Consider the following 20612-nt stretch of genomic DNA (forward strand, 5'->3'; position numbering starts at 1 on the left):
CGGGGTATGCGTGTATACGCTACCCCCGATTCAGCGAGCTTCCTTTGGCATAAAGATCGATTGCCATAACAAATAGCGATAAAAAGTGCTTCGTAAGCAAAACACCTTAGCGGTACAAAGGTAGAGATGAGAAACGTAGAGCTGTAAAAAAAAAAACAGGATATCTCTGGAACAACAACAACAACGTTTACAAACTTCAAATTTGGTAGAAATTTTCGTTTTCAGCAGAGGTCATCTTAGAGCGGATTTTACGAAATTCCACCCGCAGGGAGGGTTGAGGGAGCGTTTATTAGGTTTGCGAAGAGGACGGGGGACTAGTCTGTCATATAATTAAATTCAGAAAATTCAATATCAACGTTGACTCGGTGACTGCGGTTGTCGGTTGTAAGAACAAACAGTGTACACAAGCGGAATTCAAGGTGACTAATAGACATTGTAGGTAAAAATTATTCAAATATATATTTGATGAAATAAGTCGGACTGTCTCAACTGTGGGTTGTGTAATATTTAGCAGAATGTGCATCATATGTTGATGGAATGACAAGAATTGTAGTAAGAGAGAGAATTGTCCTAAATCTCAAGGTATTTAGCGGTCTGTAGCGCTTGGGCAGCGACTTGAAATAAAATAATGTACCAATTAATATATATACATAATAACAATAAAATTTACAAATTTTATTGTTATTATGTATAAATTTTAGCTGTATTTACCCATAAGAGAAAATTGTGTAAGAAAAATTGTAAAAAGTTATAAAACGCTGTCGTGCCTCGCAGCTGGGAGAAGAAAGATCCGTATCAAATAGCGGCAACCCTCTCCCAACTGTCTGCACTTTGTAAAAGCGAAAAAAAAATATTTAAAAAAAAACACTAGCGATACAAATTAGAATTAATAAATAAAAAAAGTAAGAGAGAGTCATAGTCGAAGCTATAGAAATTTGTTTTGTACGATAGTACCACACAAACTATTTTGTAGGAACCAAAATCAGAAGCGGCTAGATTATATTGCGGATTGGCATTTTGTCTCCACAGTGATCGTTGAATTAATATCAGGTTCCGTCCAATTTATAAAGATTTTCCATTCAGGTCGCGTGGGGCGTATACGACCAACACTTTAAAATTAAAAAGATTCGTTTAAGACGTATGCTTTACACTTTTTCAAACACTGCAAAGCTATAATTAGCGGGTAAAGTTATAAATTTTAATATGCATTACGTACATGCGTACGTGATGTGAAGTTATCTATATTTGAGATTACAATTCATATTTTAATAACCCTATGTTTTTCAATGAAAAGTGTAAATAGCCTGAACGGAAAGTGCAGCGCGGGTTGTATAGATCCGACATGGCATGGAATGTGATATTGAACATTTATAATGGTCACACTGGGGTTGACAAGACCTACAAGGATAAAAATATGTTTGGTTATTCCTGTAAGAATAAGTTATAAGTGAACTACATAAGTAAATAAAAAGGTCGATATTGAACTAGGTCATGGGAAATAATATTCTAATACGTGGCGATAGAGTGTAGTTTCGTTTGGAGAGCAACGTGTACGTCAAACATGGAAGTTTTTTTTTTTTCTGCATTAGACACATAGGTGAGGTTACGCAAGAAGCGACGCAGTACCGTTGTACGCGTTGTGTAACCAAGCCGGCCACTATTCCCCCATACACCGATATTGTCGAAAATATTAAATTGCGTCATGCTCCCGTATAGGTAATTGACCTCCTGCAATGCACTCTTCGTCGGAATTTCGTTACCGGCCGGCGGTATACGTGTTTAGACGCCATAGAGGTTTTATATCGCACTATTTTATTTTCGTCTGCGCGAGTAAATAAAGTGAAGGCGCGGTCACATTAATTCTATCAGCGTAGGCGATGTAAAAATAAAACATCATTTTTATTTTTTTATACAGGTTGAACTGTTATAGGTTCAAAATATATATCTCATTTGCTGTCAATTACTGTATGGTACACTATTCAAAAATCAATTTCATAAATAATAAATAATGTAATGATAATATAATAAGAAAAATAGTTTTCATAACTCGTATTACCACACATTAAAATAAATAATTGTTTACCATCTCTCCCTGCGGATTATAAATAAATATATTATAATAATTTTTTGGCATATGTATATTTTCCAGTGCGTAATATTGAATAAAAACGTAAAGACGCAGTCACAGTATTATTTAGGTGCAGAAGTTAGGTAGAGACCAAATTTTTTTTGTAGTTTCATGACCATATAATGTATTTTGTCCATCGTTATAAATTTCTCTATGTCATAGTGAATCATAATATCGTTACAATATAGGTAAAGGTGAAAAGTAAAGGTGTGGTCATTGTAATTCTTTAGGCGTAGATGTTACAATAAAAATAACTTTTGCTTGATTGTCAATCTCCAAGTAAAAACGACAGATGTTCTGTTTTATTTAATTTTTCACCCTGTATAATGTTATTTATAGAGATACAAGAAAAGATAGTATATCATATAAAATAGGATACGGAAAAAGGAGTACAAAAGGGGCGGTCTTATCGCGAACGACGATATCCTTCAGACAAACTTTAAATAGATTCGCTTACTAAGGAAAAATAGAGTGCGTGATAAAAGATATAAGGAGTTTGGATTTTGATGCACAGAAACATTAAAATATAGTAAAGCACTACAAAATATTTAGTAGAAATTACTGCAATCTGTAATAAGTATATAGTCAAAATAATAGGGGATCTGAGAGTAATGTCGTTTCTGCGCATGTCGATATTTGATTGTCATTTGGTAGATCATTACGTACGCACTAGACGTTGTATATTAAATGGCAAAAGGTTTTTGATAACGAAGGTGAATATATTGTTGATTAGAAATAAAAACTGGTTCAAAATGTATTCGCGTGAATTTAACTTAAGAATGCGACATTACTTTCCGGTCCCCCTGATGTACAATACTGTGATCAAAACGTAAAGTGAAGTTTATAAAATGTTAATTCTGTATTTATTTTAACAAAACAATTTCATCCCACGCCAGCGCTTTTTTTCAGTCATGGAAACAGTCGGAAAAGTCTTTTTCAGTATTTAAGCAGATTTTAGTTTAGTTATAAAGTTAAATCTCCCATATTATTAATTTAATTTAAATAATTATATTTTTTTTTTAAAATAACACTTAATTTTTGCGTATTTTAGCCGGACGAAATTGAAAGCGATTTTATATTTTCTTTACTTTTTTCGTTTTTTATCACTTTGGATAAGAATTTTGATTATTGATATTGCGTGTCATTTTTTCTATGTCAATGATAATGTTAGTATTAATATTATAGACGCATGGCGGAGGCCATGTCTTAATTCATACGTGTGTATGTCAATTTTTTTTGTAATATATATATATATATATATATATATATATATATATATATATATATATATATATATATATATATATTACAAATAAAATATATTATATATATATATATATTACTCTACTAGTTATGGTTTGAAAGAGATTTTTAAAAAGTAATAGGTCTTATTGTGTGTTCACACTGTTTTGAATGCCTCATATGTTAGACGCTTTTATAAAGTTTATAAAGAGTTAGGTTAGGTTATAAAGAGTTAAGAGTTTTTACTTCTTATTTACGTATAGAATTTATTGTGATTTAAGTGTCTATATGGAGTTTATGATTATTATCTACAGGAGGTAGAAGTCGGTTATAGGATGTTTGTGTTACTTGGAAAGGTAACTAGACATTGAATTAGGTGGCCCAAACCTTGAAGGGGACGTAAAGGTATGAGAGAAGGAAGCTTGCTTGAGTCGGTCTTCGTGGGTAACCAGCTCGACGTGTATCTACCAATAAATATCATCCTCGTTATCGTTTCAGCTGTAAGACGTCTGCTGCTAGATATAGATCCCCTCCCCCCTCACCGCAGCATCCAGCGTCCTACGTCCTACGAACTGGAGTCTATGGTTCTGGAGAAAAGAAAACGGACCGAAACGCATAGCGTAGATCGTCCAAACACAAGGTTAAGTAAGTTTAGAAGACGCTGGGTTTAGATCAGTTCCAACCGCCGGTCCCACTGTAAAGTTCTTGGGTGCAGTTATGATTTTAATAAAATAACTTCCCGGAAATTAAACCACTTGAAAGTCAAAATTATTCACCGTTACATAGCCACCGTATGTCTTTATCGTGTGGTTGTAAATAACATATAACTAGAGCATCGCGTGGTTCGAAACGTTGGTAGACGGTAAGGCCATGCCCCGAGCGCCCGGCCACCGTTAACTTTTATATCTGTCAGTGTTACCTGGAACCGCTCTTACCGGTTGCGACGTAAGCTCTGACTGCTCGCGAACATCTGGTTGAATATATAGTTATCTTCCACGGAGCCTCTGTATAATGTATATATATATATGTATATATATATCTAATATATAAAATTCTCGTGTCACGGTGTTCGAACTTGAACTCCTCCGAAACGACTTGATCGATTTTTACCAAATTTTACATGCGTATTCAGTATGTCTGAGAATCGGCTACTATCTATTTTCCATACCCCTAAGTGATAAGGGTTGTTCACCCTAAAATTTTTTTTTTTTTAATTTCTTGACGAAATTTTTCGTTTTTATTTTTTTATGATACAGCACACAAAAATACATACAACCCTAAATTTTCACCCCTCTACGATCAACCCTTATTTTTTATTTAATTAAATATTTTTTTTCGCAAAATAACGTTTGCGGGATCAGCTAGTATATATATAACCTCGACTTGTTCGGTTGCTTGTCTACTATTCCCACCACTTAGAAAAGCTTTGCTAAAGTAGTAGAAGCTTCTATAATAATTTCAATACAAGTTCAAGACCAAAACACAACGAGCGCGGTATTTAGATACCGTATACTTATTTGTCCAGTGCATGCGTACGGAGGGAACTGGACGACGTGATAAAGCAATAAATAATGCATTGAAAGGCGGCCTTGATAGATAACACTTGCTGGCCCCATAGCAGTCTGTTTGTAAGGGCGTGCGTACACGTGTAACAATTATCTATATAATATATTAATTTTTATGCAGGGTGTTAAAATCTTCAAAAAAAATGTACACTTATTTTTTTTTTTAAATTTTAAAATTTATACTTTTTTATTATAAGTATATATGTTATTTACGTATGTATATATGTTTAAGTATGTATGTCTATGTATGTTTATGTATATTTATGTTCATTTGTTTGTGACTATGTATTTTTTTTGTACACGTGAACTACCCTTTATAAGTACTATTATCTTTTCCTTACTATGGTTGTCTGTAAGAGATTGCCTTGTGTGATAAGACCGCTCATTGTACTTTTTTGTATATTATTGTTAAACTTATTAAATGTATCTAAACGTGTACAATAAAGAATATTAAATAAAATGAATAAATAAACTTATTTCTGTTTTGTGTATTCTATGTATAAACTAAATATGTAATGATTTAAATTTGGACAAGTTTTTAAAAACAATTCCATGCCAGCGATGACGACAAGTAGTCAATACAAAACTGAAGCCATGTTTAGTTTTTGTTGGTAAAACCTGCAGCTATTATTAACACTTAGAACGTTTGCGCTCAGTTCTGTATATACATGTATTGATGCTAAAATAGCTACGATCTATAGTCGTGTCAAGTTCGTGACGTCACGCTGAAGCACTTGTATCTAAACGACGTTGCTTGCAATTGCATCAGACTAGTTTACACGTCATACGAAAGAAATATTTTTATTTCTGTAATAATTGAGTTGTAAGGAACAATAGAATGTATACAACGTGATTGGTTATATGTGTAAAAGCTTGTAAGGACAATGTTTTGATCATTTGTTAACCAAAAAACTTTAAAGCTCATTTACAATAACCGTGTATAAAGTGATTACTGTGAAACATGTTGCATTATTTTTTTTATTAAAATGAGACTGGCCAATAACTTCTATCCGTAAAAAGTCTGTACAGGGACAGATAGTAAATAAATTAATTTTAATGTGTAGTAAGAAGAATATTAAAGACACTTTTCTTATTATACTATCATTAAGACCTAGATCTATAGATATTTTAATTATAACTTTAATTCTGATAACAATTGTATCACAAATATGAGAAGCTTCCTGAATAATAACAATTTATTTATTTGTATATATTTTTAAGTATGGTGTATAGTACATTAATTACAAATACATATATATGTATAATATTCGTACGTATATCTCTTCCGTAAAAGGGTAGATACCGCGTTAATCGATCACATAAGCGAAGAAGAACGGCCAAAGCTTCGAACGACTGGTGGTGAGGGCAGACGGTGGCAGACTTCGAGGAAGTAGACCCGTCAGATGGTCAGACCAAGTCTGTTCGACACTTGATGCCAAACTTCATGCTGCGATGCCAGAGATGAACAGAAAGCGCTGCGTAATGAAATCAATGATGACTCCGTGCCCTGATGATCACGACCCTTGATATGGATCATTTGCAGTGGTCACTTGTGACAGAAGAATACTTTAAGGGCCCATTTTGATTGAAATTAATATTGAGTTCAGGTTTCTTGTAATGATGGAGGAATATATATAATATATATATTTATATATATATATATATATATATTTATGCGCTAGCTTTACGGTTCAGTTTGAGTAACATGGGTTGGTCAATATACATCCAATGCCTCACATTACCCGCCTAATGTATTTGCTTTATTATATTTTGTCATTACGTTTGTTCAAACATTTGCAATGGTAATGTATGCGCTGGAAAAAATTACGGAGAATGAATTCTAGTTTTATTTTAGAAAGTTTGAAATTATTTTTAAAGTTATTTATGTTTTCGTAAAAATATATTCTAATTGCGGTATTTACGTAAACCAGTATAGCACATTAATATTGTACATATATATAGTTAAGAGGTCATATTAGAAATTTCGGTAAATTTGTGGCCAAATGTCTAGGGTCCATTGTGCAATAAATTTAAAAAGTTGCTAAATAAATAGTGGCACCGGGGAATAGTAGCTCAGCGGTGGAGATTGAGACTTGCGATCATAGGTCGCGGATTCGAATCCCGAGATACAATCTTACATAGTTCACAAATTTCTGTAATAATTATATATGATTGTTACTGCTCACAAACAAGTTTCCAAAGGATGGGCAGCAGTGTTCTCTGCATAATAAAGACTATGCAGCGATCGCCAACACTCCTGCTAATCGTGGCGATTATGGTATATCCCCTCATAGGTATTTGGGAAGGACTATGCCATGCAAAGGGCGTCTATGGGCTGAAATATCGTAATGGTGTAAAAATATTTAATGGAATCAGGCGTTACCTCGCGGAAGTCCATCCTAAGTAAGAAAAGGACCAATATTTAGCCACTTCCGCACATGCAGTGGTAGTCGTGCAATGAAATGCACCGCCCGCCAGCCCGCTGATAAATGCGTATGCGGCAAACAATGCGAATCACACAACCGCCACCGCCAAATTACTCAACACGTGTTTCACCCCTCCACGGGGCATCTTCAGGAGTTATGTTACACCGATTAGTGCCAAACACAGAGTGAGAGAGTGTAAAAATACATAATTTCAAATGAATCCGTATTTTTAATTACTTCGTAATTTGAAGTAATTGGTTGTAAAATTTATAGGGTGAAATTATAAATGCATTTGTCAAGGAAAATGTAAAAATCTGTAAGAGATATCGCTGGGAGGAGGACGTTGGAGGCCATCAGCTGTTGCCAAGCGGTCTTCTGCCAATTTAATTCCTTTTTTTTTATACATTCGATATATCGTGCGAAGATATTTAAAATATTAACATTTTAAATCTGGCTTTTTTTAATTGCTAAATATATAAATCAAACTTTATTATTAGCTGTTAAGAGTTTCCGTATCACAAAAAATGTTATATTGATAACTAGTTTATTTCGTGATAAATTAGTGTTCGTGTGTCGGTATATCTTTTTGAGATTTGAATTTTCGGTTTTTATATTTTGCTGGTGAAGCTTATAGTGGAACGGTCAGATGAGGTATACGGAATAACTCTAGATTCTATGCGTGGGTAGTGTCATGGATAGGGAAAGATAACGGGAGACTAGAGGTCATTGTAATGACTTCGCTGATGATGGTATCACGACTAAGGTGCTCTAAATGGTCGATATGGGCTAATCATCATCACCCGTAAGACATAAAACTGGACATAGGCCTTCCGCATAGACTTCAAACAGGACCGTTTGAAAGCGGCCTGAATTGAAGATCTGTCTACAACTTTATCAAGGTAGCTTTCGGAGTTCATTGCAATGAATATATCGTTCTACTAAACATACCGAGCTGATTGTTGGTCCAAGTTTTACGCTTTTAAGCCGTATGTTGTGGCGAATGCCGATGTGCCAAATCAAATGCCGGGCCAAATTAATGTGTAGCTGTTAAAACACTAAATTTGTATACATTTTTTATGGTACCCGTTTTTCGGGCATTTCTCTTTCATTCCCTGTCTCGGGTATACAGGGACATTATTTTTTCTTAAGTTTTTCACTTAATAATTTTATTTTCATCGTCATCTTTTGATCTTCTTCATATATTCCACTTATTTTCCTTTCTTACGTCGCCTTCCTTATTTCTCCTTCAACTTCAGAATACTACTTTTTAAAAATTTTGTTTATTTTAGCTTTCCACTTTTTAGTGCACGTTATTCCTCTTCAATTTTGTTTAGTTCTAAAGTCCATAGTTTTTCAATTTGTACCTTATTCAACTCTTACCCAACTAGGACTTTTTTTATTACGTCACTTATAATCTTCTTGCAGTACATTAAGATGTGGCGTGGAATTTCAATCCATTTGTACTGTTTCTTATAATGGAACACTGTTCAGTAGTTTCATTGCCGGTTTGCATCCAGTTGGTCCTACTGGAAATCTTTGAGGGGGTTCCTTGTTCAGTCTTGATTTAAATGATGATTATATCCTTGACAGCATATGTATCTCTATATAGTTCATCATGTAAGCCGATATACGACTATTTCAAGACGATAGGCTTCGCCCAAAGATCGCCATAATGATCCAGCGACTTTCTGCATTGGCTATATAAACAATTGTATTTTTTATAGATTAATATTAAATGCAAATACGACAAATACGATATTCCTGGGTGAATTAGTTGCTAATTGTTCCGCATTTTGTGAATATAAACAACCAGGTGATGCACCCAACAATTCGGTCTTGAATGATACGAAAATAATCCGCACGGGTGGGGGAACACATCGCTCGCACTTGTCCGATCGCTTTTTATCGCCAGCCCGACGTTTATTTATTACGGAACATTATAATTTAGCGCTAGATAAAATCTCAGTTTTATCTCGTAACATTTATTAATTTTAAACGCTTCTTTAATTATAGCCTGGATAGGAATCGACGGCGCGATTTAATCTGACTGATCGAAGCATCAGTACGTTGTAGTGCTAATGGAATATTTCTGTAGCGTCTTATGAGGGATCACTGGTGTGACTTATAACAATGTTGCAGGGTTGGCAAAGTTCTTTGATAGTGCTAGTCATTTTTACATTAAAACACGCAAATGAATATTTTTTTTACAAAAAATTACATTAAAAAGTACAAAATATGTGTATTTAAGTTAGATATAATGGCACACGTATATGACAGAACTAGTAATGTTTAAGATTCCGGTTAGTTATGATCGGTGTTCGGATTTCGCAAATTTTATTGTGGAATAATAATAATTATTATTCACACCAGTAATTTGTTTTGATTTACGAGGAGCTGACTTAGGTAATATAAAATTAAACATTAAAATAATTCGACAATCGGAACCAAAAATAATCGTTCAAACAGCCGCAAATGGCTCACGGGCCGCAGTTTGGCCACTCCTGGAATATTGGATTGCATGGAAACATAAGATATTCAATGAAAATAGAACAATATTATTTAATAAAATACCGGGTGGGGTTGGTTGTAGGTGTAAAATGTTATGCACTAGAATTAGTCGCGAACCATCTTACTAAAACAAATTCCAGAATGTTCTTCTATACCAGTGTTTCCCAACCTTTTTTGTGCTATGCCCCATCTAATGCTTTTTAAAATGTTTACGTCCCCCTATGCAACATTCAATTTTCATATTAAAGCGAAGGGGTTAAAATCGAGTCGAGTCGTTTTTGGAATTGCCTCCTTTAATAATCAAATTGTAGAGAAACACTGTTCTATGCCTTATATAGTCTAACTTAAAACTCAGATTTGTATACAGGGTGATTGCGTATAGTAGTTAAAGCTTTTAAGGTTTAAATGTAAAGATTATTTCTTTTTAATCAACGTATGTTCAAAAATCAAAGGTTACAGAAATAATAAAAAACATTAAAATTTAGTAAGAAACTACTTTTTCAAAATCGGACTACTCTTTACTAGAGATAATTATTGTGTGTTATCTGTTCTTGCAGTGTTTGCACTGTCATAAGTTATTGTCCTGACCAATTCAAGTAGACATACAGAGTAATAACTTTAACTGGTATGTACATTCACCCTCATAAAGTTTTTACTTCTATAACTATTTACTCTGTGTAGAATTTTTATGTCAGTAGTTTATTTTTTTTAATAATGTTCTAATTGTTTACGTTAATCATGATCTTCGAATAAGTAATTAATTTAATTGTTACAGGTTAGTAAAAATATGCAGACTCTAGTTCGTCGTTAATGAGGTTGCTATTTTCCTCCTTGTATTATCACGGAAATTGCTTTTAATCAGTTTAATTTTTCCCGGAGTCCTGACTGTGGGGTTGGGGGGTTTTATAAGCAAAGCAGGTGCGAGAAATCTCTGTACCCATAAACGAATTTATTTTACACTAGGTTTATCACTTAACATTTGAATACCGAAGTGTAAACGAAATTGTTGAAAAGCATTTAGGTATGAATATTTACTTTTAAAAAATATCTTGTCAGCGTGCGAGAGATGTTCGCTCGACCACTGCAACATTGTGACTGAGAAATTCCCACGGTCAGTAATTCCCACGCATCGTCCTACCCCCGTAACGTTTATTATTTTTTAAAAAAAATGGAATTTAAAACATTGATCTGCAATCAGACACCCGTATATCTCTATTCAATGCGTAACAGTAACAATACCTATATTACAACGATAAGAGTAAGTTAAAAGTAAAAAGGATTGCGAGTAAATCGATGACTTTCGTCTCGCTAGAGAAATTTCCAAAAGATTTGACAATGACCCGGCAAGGTCGCGCGGTGCATTGGCGTCGTGCACGCTGACGTCACCGCCCAACTATTCTCGGTCGGATTGCAAGCGATTTGCGGCGATTCCAGCGTTCAAGGAAGCCACCAACGCAATACATCATTTTACGCTAAATTCACGGATGCGAACATTCTTCACCATTTATTTAGCGAAGAATTTTTTTAGGCAAAAGTATTTCTAATGTATTGAATCATATAACATAGTTATAATACATATCGGAGTCAGCTTCGTCGACTAAACATTTTGACAATCAGATGTCGCAATTTTTCTACTCTATAAGAGACTAATTATTGACACTAAACTCTAGGTTTTATATCATACTGAATATACAGCTTTCTTAACAAAATAACACTTTAGTAGAGCATATCTCGTAACACTCGTTGAAACTGTTTGATACTGTCGCCCGCTACTATTTTCAAATTGGGCTTTTTTATCATTGACATATAGGAGGTATTGACGTAAATGATCAATGTCAAGGTGTTAGGTTACTTGCAAACTAGTACAGCAGTAAAGAAGCTATTTTTAGTTTCTTTTTCCAGAACTTCATAAATGAACTTGAAGAAGCATATAAAAATATGAAAAGAAAAATAAATAATGATTTTTTTAAAAGGTTTACTTTGTACACAGGTACGGCTATTGTTGCAAATTGTAATAGTTAAAAAACCTACGCCCCTATCCGATTAGAAACTGTTTAAAATGTATATGAACACGTGTAGAAAATTGGAATAATAAAAGTAAATTAAATAAACGGAATTATCTTTAATTTAAAATTGAATTGTTAAAAATCTATAAAGGCGGAATACAAAGGAACAATAATGAAATATTCACTAAATTCAACTGTAGTATGTCCATACTCCATACTGGATATAGGCTTCCTCGAAGAATTCCAATAGGACCTGCACTAAGCGGTTCTGAATCTAGCGTCTTCCGATGTAATTAGGAAAGTCATATTTCCACCACATGGACACCCTACTGCTCGCCCATACGCGGTCATTATTACAGAACCTTGTTTATTATTTATCTTATCTGTATGTACGAAAATTTTCAATTGACAATTTCCTTAGCAATGCAATAACAGATATAACGGACAGGCTCATCGCAATGGGCTTCCCCGCCGAGAATTTCGAAGGTGTCTACAGGAATCACATCGACGAGGTGTACAGGTTCCTGGAGCAGATGCACAAGGGGCACTACAAGATTTACAACCTCTGCTCCGAGCGGTCGTACGATTCGAGCAAGTTCCACGATAGGGTGAGTACATTTTATCTGTTTTTTATGGGATAAGTACGTGTATGGTGTTCCCCGGAGACTTGTTACGGGAGCGACTGAGCGGGAATACTGTTACAATTATGGTTAACGGTTATAGGAGCATGTCGACTCGTTCGAGACATTTATATTTACACCCAATACCTTACTTCATACCTAAGAAGTCGTAAGCTAATAATTGTTTCTGCAGAAGTTCTTGCTATTATCCCGGAGGCTTTTTTAGCTTCTTCGGTACTGAGTTCACGGAACGGAAGGGTCGGTGAACTTTGAAATATTACTCGGCACTCGTACTCTAGTAACACAATGGCTTGCGCACGAAGGTAGCAGCTGTACCCGTGTAGAAGTGTGTAGTGTAGTTGTTGTGTATACGGCTTGGGACCGCAGCGTAGACCACAAGGTAATCTGAGTGAGCATCCGGATCTTTCCTCAATTTACCCACGCTGTTTTCGACTTGGGGCACGAATGGCCGCTTCCGAAAACGGATCGTGCAGTAAAAAGTTAAGGATGCTTTTACATGGAAGCAAAATTTTAGTCGATATCTGTCGCTTGTACGAAGCAGTCCTTGTTTCGGGTATGTAGATTATTGGAGTGTATAAAAGATTTACCTGTGCGTTTTGTTTTTATAAAAATACCCACGTGTACCTTGAAATTTGTTTCTATCATTCGTCACTTTTAGTTGCATATAAAGTGGTTGAAATAGTGCTATATTGGTTTTGTTAGTTGAACATGGTAGATAATATATTAACAATATATATAGATGCTAATTAGATATCTATATAATATAAAAAAGTATTTTATTTAAATTGTCATTTGATATAGGTATTGTGAAGAAAAAAGCTGGTGTATTTAAAATAAGCTACTCAGCGTTCGAAGTGAGCTTCAGTTCTTAAAGCGTCTTAGCAGGCAACGTGTGCTGAAGTTAATCCTATCGCCGTTGCAGTATTTAATACAATGTTAGTAGACGTGGCTTTGAACATCGCTTTTTAATGTACTCCGTTCGGTTCTAGAATCCTTTTGAATAATAAAATTAGCATGCAAACGTAAGCTTTCTCGTTTGGGTAATAAAATACTTTGATCAAAGAGTAGTAAGGTGAATTTGTTTATAAAATGTAAATTATTTATTCTTCCAAATCAATTTATCAAACTAGTGTCCGTTCGATAAAACGTACTTTTACCAACGCTTTTTCTAGGCCTTCAAGATATTCTATTCGGATTTTAAATCCTCAAAAGAGTCAAAATGGCGTCCCGGCATTGGCTTTTTGAATTTGTTGAATAGCCAGAAATCATATGGAGCCAAATCAGACGAACACGGTGGTTGTTAGATGAAGAGTAGAGTTTTTGACGCTTTTCTTTCAAAAAATTAAGCGTTTTTGGCACCAATCGAGATTAGACGCTTGAATTTCAAGAAGAATCTAGACGATTGAATAAATTGAAACATTGATAAAATGCGTGTAACTCGGAGATAATTAAGGCTTTTGACAAACGGACAAATTTAGAGACGGCCAGTCCTGTCAACACAGAAAAAAAATACCTGCCTTGTGCCAATGCCCGGGAGTTTTAATTGATAATTTCACCTTATTTTTTTATAACAATAGTAGAAACTAGAGGAACACTATAGAAACAAACCATTTTTCGGATTAGCTATATATAAAAATTTTGACTTAACCATTAAATGCATCGCTTATATTTATACTTTAAAAAAATATTCACCTTGCAGATAAGTACACTAAAATGCAGGGAAAATAGAAAAAAAATGTATATAATATTTTTAATACTTATTTTTTTAAAAACCTTAAGTTGTGGATATACAACACTGTGCATTTACTTTTAAGTGTAGTACTCATTTTACGTTTAAGTAGTATTTTGCAGTTTTACATCATTATGCATTTAAGGGTTAAAGGATATTGCGGTGATGTCTTCTGGACTACTATTTCTATAAGAATAGTTAAATTACTAACATAAATTATCTCAATTCTTTTCTATTAAAATTAATAAAATTGGTATATCTGTTTGTAATATTAAAATAAATGATCTATATTTGTAATATTAAAATATATCATCTCTGAAATGACCGGACCGATTTTTATTAGACTTTACTGTCCGGTAGCTGATGTAATAAGGAGTAACTATGGCTACTTTTATTTTAGAAAATTTGTCAAACGAAACTAAATAATTTCTTTGTTAAATTCCACGCGGACGATGTCGCGGGTACAGCTAGTTCAGAATAGATTACATGTCTGTTAGTTTACATCAAGTTGTCTTGTAGTTCTTCGAATGAAACGTATTAGACCTTTGTAGAACAAGCGTGAGAAACTCACCCCTATTCAAAATCGGTTATTATCGGTTGAAAAGAAGAAAAAGTTGGTCGTAAAGCAATACCGGAAACAGTTAAGATCTTAAAGAGCAAGTCATTGTTACTTTCCTAATTATAGATATATATATATATATATCTCTATATCAGTGATTCCCAAAGTGGTCTATATCCACTACCCCTAGGGGTCTATGACAACTTGCAAGGGGTCTACGTCAGCGAAAAAAAATTTGTGGGTCCATGAAATGAAAATGGGGTCCACGATAATGGATCTCAACACATACACTGATAGTATCTATTTACTTACATCATACTATCTTATAATATAAAAACATTTACATTATTTATAAAAGTACCTATGAACTTAAAAATTTGTTTCTTTTAATGTTACGTATATTTTACATAACAGACACAAAATTTTATTTTCAGTAGTTTTAATTTAAATTTAATTAATAAATGTAAGTTAAGTTTTTAACACTAAACTTCACTACAGTTAGAAATTTACAGGAAATCAATATCAGGTAAGTAGGGGGTCTACCCAACACGGACAAACATGGCAAGGGGTCTACGACACAAAAAAGTTTGGGGAACTCTGCTCTATATCTTACGATAGATAACGTTTCCGCTGTATATCTATTTACGGTCCGAGTACATTATATACGTAACAGTTATAATTCGTGATTATTCGTCGTTGGAAACAGCCGACGTCGATCACGGCCGCCTGCTTGTTTGTTTTCTGTACGGCAGATGGCCGGAATTACACCTGCGGCATTTGTGTACACAGCTTGTTTGTTTGGATCACTCATAGTAACGGGACATATTATGTACGTCCGAGTGTCAATAGCGCACCGGACGATATTCGGCGTTCGTTCACGATGACACATCTAAATGTTACACATGGAACAATTTTGTCTTCGATATAAATTGAATTTCTTAACACGTTAAACGCCATGGCGGACACCATGTGTCCGACAGCATACTGTCCCCTGGGGCAACACCATTAAATCGAAAATCGTCAAAAAATCGCCAAGGTGTTTTTTTTTGCAAATATTGTCAGTAAAACCCTTAAAAATAATGGGCGACTTACGGAAACAGCGATTTTCCCATTATTTTTCTGCGGGGCCGCGCGGGTCACATGCCTTGGTAAAAACAGTCGAAACACTGTCCATTGGCTCCCTTGAGGCTTCTGAAGTGATCGAGGGCATGCGGACACGTGGTGTCTGAGGCGGCCTCTTGGACCCAACATGATGGCAGTCACATGGTGTCCGTCGCGGCCCACTGAACTAAACATGGTTTTTAGTCTGGCGTTCAACGTGTTAAATATGCGCCATCGCCTTGTAATTATAACATTCTAGCTTACCACTCAATAAATATAGGATGCTCTACTATAGGAATATACAGTATGATTGCTTACAGGTGTAAAATCTTTAATAGGGTGAATGTATTATTCATTTTCTGTCAATTAATGTATGGTAAGAACTAGTAATATATTACAGACTCTGTGTTTGGCACTAATCGGTGTAACATAACTCCTGAAGATGCCCCGTGGAGGCGTGAAACACGTGTTGAGTAATTTGGCGGTGGCGGTTGTGTGATTCGCATTGTTTGCCGCATACGCATTTATCAGCGGGCTGGCGGGCGGTGCATTTTATTGCACGACTACCACTGCATGTGCAGAAGTGGCTAAATAATGGTCCTTTTCTTACTTAGGATGGACTTCCGCGAGGTAACGCCCGATTCCATTAAATAATATATTATAGTAATAAAAAGCATTCTTAAAATTAGAATAATTAAATATTAAAATTTAATTATTGTTTACTATCTGTACCTGTAAACTTTGTAGTGTCAGAAGGTATAGGCAATCAATTCGAACAATATAAATATATTTTACAGCGATCACATTATACAGGGTGATTCTTGATTGATAGAAATACGTGTAAATCTTAAAGATTTTACATCAGCAACCATTCAACCTGTATAACTATACAATCCTAACTCAGTACTTAATAAATAGAGGATGATTTACTTTAGCAAATGTATGAGGAATAAAAATTTGAAGAAAAAATAATTGTTAGGTAAAAATAAACACTGAAATAGCGCAAGATGTCTACATACAAGGACTAATGATCTTTTCAAGGTCATCGTAAGATACTGGATCCAGGCCGTCTCTGAGTCCTGGTACTATTTGAAATCTATAGATAAGGCAGATGTATGTCCAGCTGTTGACGTTTTATCTCTAAAGTGACAATATTATTGTTTAATAACAATAAATAACTTTTTAGTTTTGGTAACAAACAAAAAGCTGTTGACAGTTTTGAACGAGTTACTCGAGGGCAGATGTGAAATTCAGGTTTTAAATTTCGACCGAGACCTATAAAACTTATGGCAAATAAAAAAAAAAACGGAAAACATTACGTAAAATACGTGGTCATTTACGAAATTTAACTGGTCCGTTGAGTTGATTTGTTGTTATTGTCTTATATGAATGCGAAGAAAAAACATTAACCTCGATGTTGTTTTGGACACACGGACAGGTCTAATAATCGACATGTATAAATAAATTATTATTATATCAAAACTAGCTGATCCCGCAAACGTTGTTTTGCAAAAAAAAAATGATTCTTTAATTTACAAATAAAAAATAAGGGTTGATCGTAGAGCGGTGAAAATTTATGGTTGTATGTATTCTTGTAGCTGTATCATAAAAAAATAAACACAAAAAATTTCGTTAAAAAAAAATATATTTTTTTTAAGTGTGAACAACCTTTATCACTTAAGGGTATAGAAAAGAGATAGTAGCCGATTCTCAGACCTTCTGAATACGCATATTAAATTTGGTAAAAATCGGTCAAGCCGTTTCGGAGGAGTTCAAGTTCCAACACCGTGACACGAGAATTTTATATATTAGGTATAACGAGATCGGTCGAACCTTAATGCGATAGAAAGTAAATTGCTTATAATTCTTTGGGAGGTGACACGGATTGAAGCCTCCCGTTTGTTCCGACTTCAACGTTTATATAGGAAAAGTCTGTGTTGTTTCAATATCTGTGAATGACATGTATATGAGCAATGTTAGGATTGCTATATGGGAGTAATGTGTTTTATAGTGGCCAGTATGTCGCCACACTATATTAATACGACCCATGGAAGAGGCGATGCTCTGGATTTGAATTTGGAACGAGGTGATCAGGATTGAAAAGTTGAGGTGGCAGTAGACAGTGGGCAGGGTGCAGGCAAATGCAGCGAAAAACGTCTACAAGGACAGAAGACCTAGTTTACACTAATAATACCAACACTTACTAGGCACTTATTTCTATCATGTGTGTAAAATGACTCGACTTTACATTTCCCACTTGAATGTATGAAATATATTTATTAAGAACGACAGGAAAATAAAATTTATTATAGTTGAATAAAATAGTATATTGACAATATCTATTACAAACGCAAAGAAATAAAAATTCTTGATGCTGAGTTAAAAATGGATCATTTGAACCGTTATGGTATGTTTAATGTTAAAGTCATCGGATAGCACTAGACGATGGCCACTTTCAACTCGTCTTATTGAAAATACACCTGTCCCCCGATTTACACGGATAGAAGATACGTTCCTGCGAAAAACGTGTAAATCGAAAATTAAAAATTTTCATATCAAAACCGTGTAAATCGAAAAACTTGGAGAAAATACATGATTTTGGTATTTAACAGTTGTGATTTTTTTCAATATTTTTAGGTGTACACAGAAATAAAAAAAGCATTATTAAATATTTAATATATTACGGAAACACTGTTTTTTATTTGATTACAATACATTAAAGAGAAGAACAAAAAAGAAATTACTGTCTTTTTTTTTTTTCGGAATTGAAGGTTTGAATTCACTTTCATCACTCCAAGTTATTTGTGCCGATTCGATGTTTGAAGCATAAATATTTACATTATGAAAGATGAAAATAAAATCGGTTATTAAAACAAAAAAAAAAACTTATTTGGAAAACCGTGTAAATCGAGGGATAGGTGTATCTGGTAAAGACCTGTGTCTAGCTGTGAGTGTTTACGAATGAAGCAATGTCGATCTAAATCAATTTAAATCATTTTCAACAAGAAAACTAGATGTGATGATTACGCTCGTATCATAATACTCGTGCAACGCTTTTCCATATACCACAGAATTAATGAATCGTCTCATAGGAGATTATTGTAAATAATACCTTGTTAACTGTATTTATTTTCCTTTAGATGTAATAATAATGTTTGTATGTAATAACGTTACATTTTCAAATTAATTAAGAAACATTACATTTCGATTTGAAACTGGTTTGGCTCGTACTTGATATTGTAGGAATATTTAATTAAGGGTACTGGTTATTCCTCGCTGGAGGCCATCGTGGTACTGCTGAGTCTATAACTAACGAGAAACAGAATGTCGTGCTTGTGAAATTATTGCACTTAGACCTAAGCACGTATCTAGATATTAGTCTTTGTGGATTTTACAGCTACGGATTCGAATCACTCGGATCGCGAATCCGCTAATAAATAATAAAAAAAAAACTACGTTTTATGTGACCTGACGTTATTGTATTGATTTATTGATATAAACTCGATTGTCGGAGAAAGGCGTAGTGAACCTTTTTAGACGTTTAGATAAATCCATATCAGAGTTGGTAGAGAACCTTTGATGACTATAGAAAGTAAGTTTCCCATAAATCAACGTCAAGGCGGAATAGGGCGAAAGCGTGCGGGTTTGTGGCCAAAATTAGGAAAAAAATTTTTACATTATTTAAGTTGGATTTAAAATGTTTTCTTAAGTGTAAATTCGTTCTAAAATCGTGATATAGCAGTTTGAATTTTTGTCTATTCTCAACATAAGGGCTACTCAATTTGACATGGAAATTAATTAATAAAAATAGCTTCGTTGGGTGAATGAATTTATTTACTTTTTAAATTGTAATAATTTTCAAAACACGTAAAAATTTTTTTTCAAATTATTTTTCTGATATAATGTTACTATTTTAGACATTAGACGTATCAAGAATGTGTAATTAAGGTTCAGTATAGTTAACAAAAAAATTGATGTTCTGATAAGTATGTTTTTACTTAGTAAATTTATATATTTGGATTGTAAGAAAGTTAATGAAGTAATTTTGTTTAATGTTGTGCAATGCATATGACGTATCAATTACTCATATAAAGGTGCACGCACCCTTTATGTGATGCAACTTGTGTTGAGTGTGGACCAATTGAAAGTCTTTGAGTCAGATGTACAGAAGAGTGTTGGTATATCCTCTTAGTTATTACGTAAGACGATCGTAATGTTGGTGTAGTTGTGAGGTAATTAATGTTTTCGTCGTCCTTTCAGTACATAGATTCCCACTGCAAGGCATAAGCCCCTTCCACATACGTCTATGGGAGGATATACCATAGTCACCCACGCTTAGTAGGTTTGTTCGTGATCGCAGAGTGATATTATGGTACGCAGAAGACCCTGCTGCCTATCCTCTGGAAACTCGTTTGTGGTCAATAGCAATCCTTCGTATAATAATAGTTTGTGTACAAAGTGTTAATTACATAACATTGTATCTCGGGAAATGGAAACCGCGAGATTGCTGTCTGTCTGAGAAGTCTGTCTGCTGTCAGAAGGCTGTCCTAGCATTGGTGACGCATTTACTGTATATATATATATATGGTATGGACAGAAATTTTACTTATTTCTTTGCGAGTTTTACCATGCTGTAAAAGATATATATATATATATATATATATATATATGTATACATATATATTTGTGTGTGTGTGTGTGCGCGCG

The 20612-nt window shown here is 34.2% G+C and overlaps 1 protein-coding gene across 1 annotated transcript in view; it reads left to right on the forward strand.

Annotated features, from left to right (window-relative positions):
* Positions 1 to 20612, forward strand: part of Pten (phosphatase and tensin-like protein) — a 101675-nt gene that overhangs the window by 30644 nt on the left and 50419 nt on the right. The window contains exon 2 of the mRNA XM_068761548.1: positions 12311 to 12483. Coding sequence (XP_068617649.1) covers positions 12311 to 12483 — 173 coding nt within the window. The remainder of the gene's footprint in view (positions 1 to 12310; positions 12484 to 20612) is intronic.

This window comes from Battus philenor, unplaced genomic scaffold (genome assembly GCF_028537555.1).
Source record: "Battus philenor isolate CCGP_79_NKW_IND1 unplaced genomic scaffold, ilBatPhil1.0.hap1 SCAF_15, whole genome shotgun sequence".
Taxonomy (NCBI): Eukaryota; Metazoa; Arthropoda; class Insecta; order Lepidoptera; family Papilionidae; genus Battus; species Battus philenor.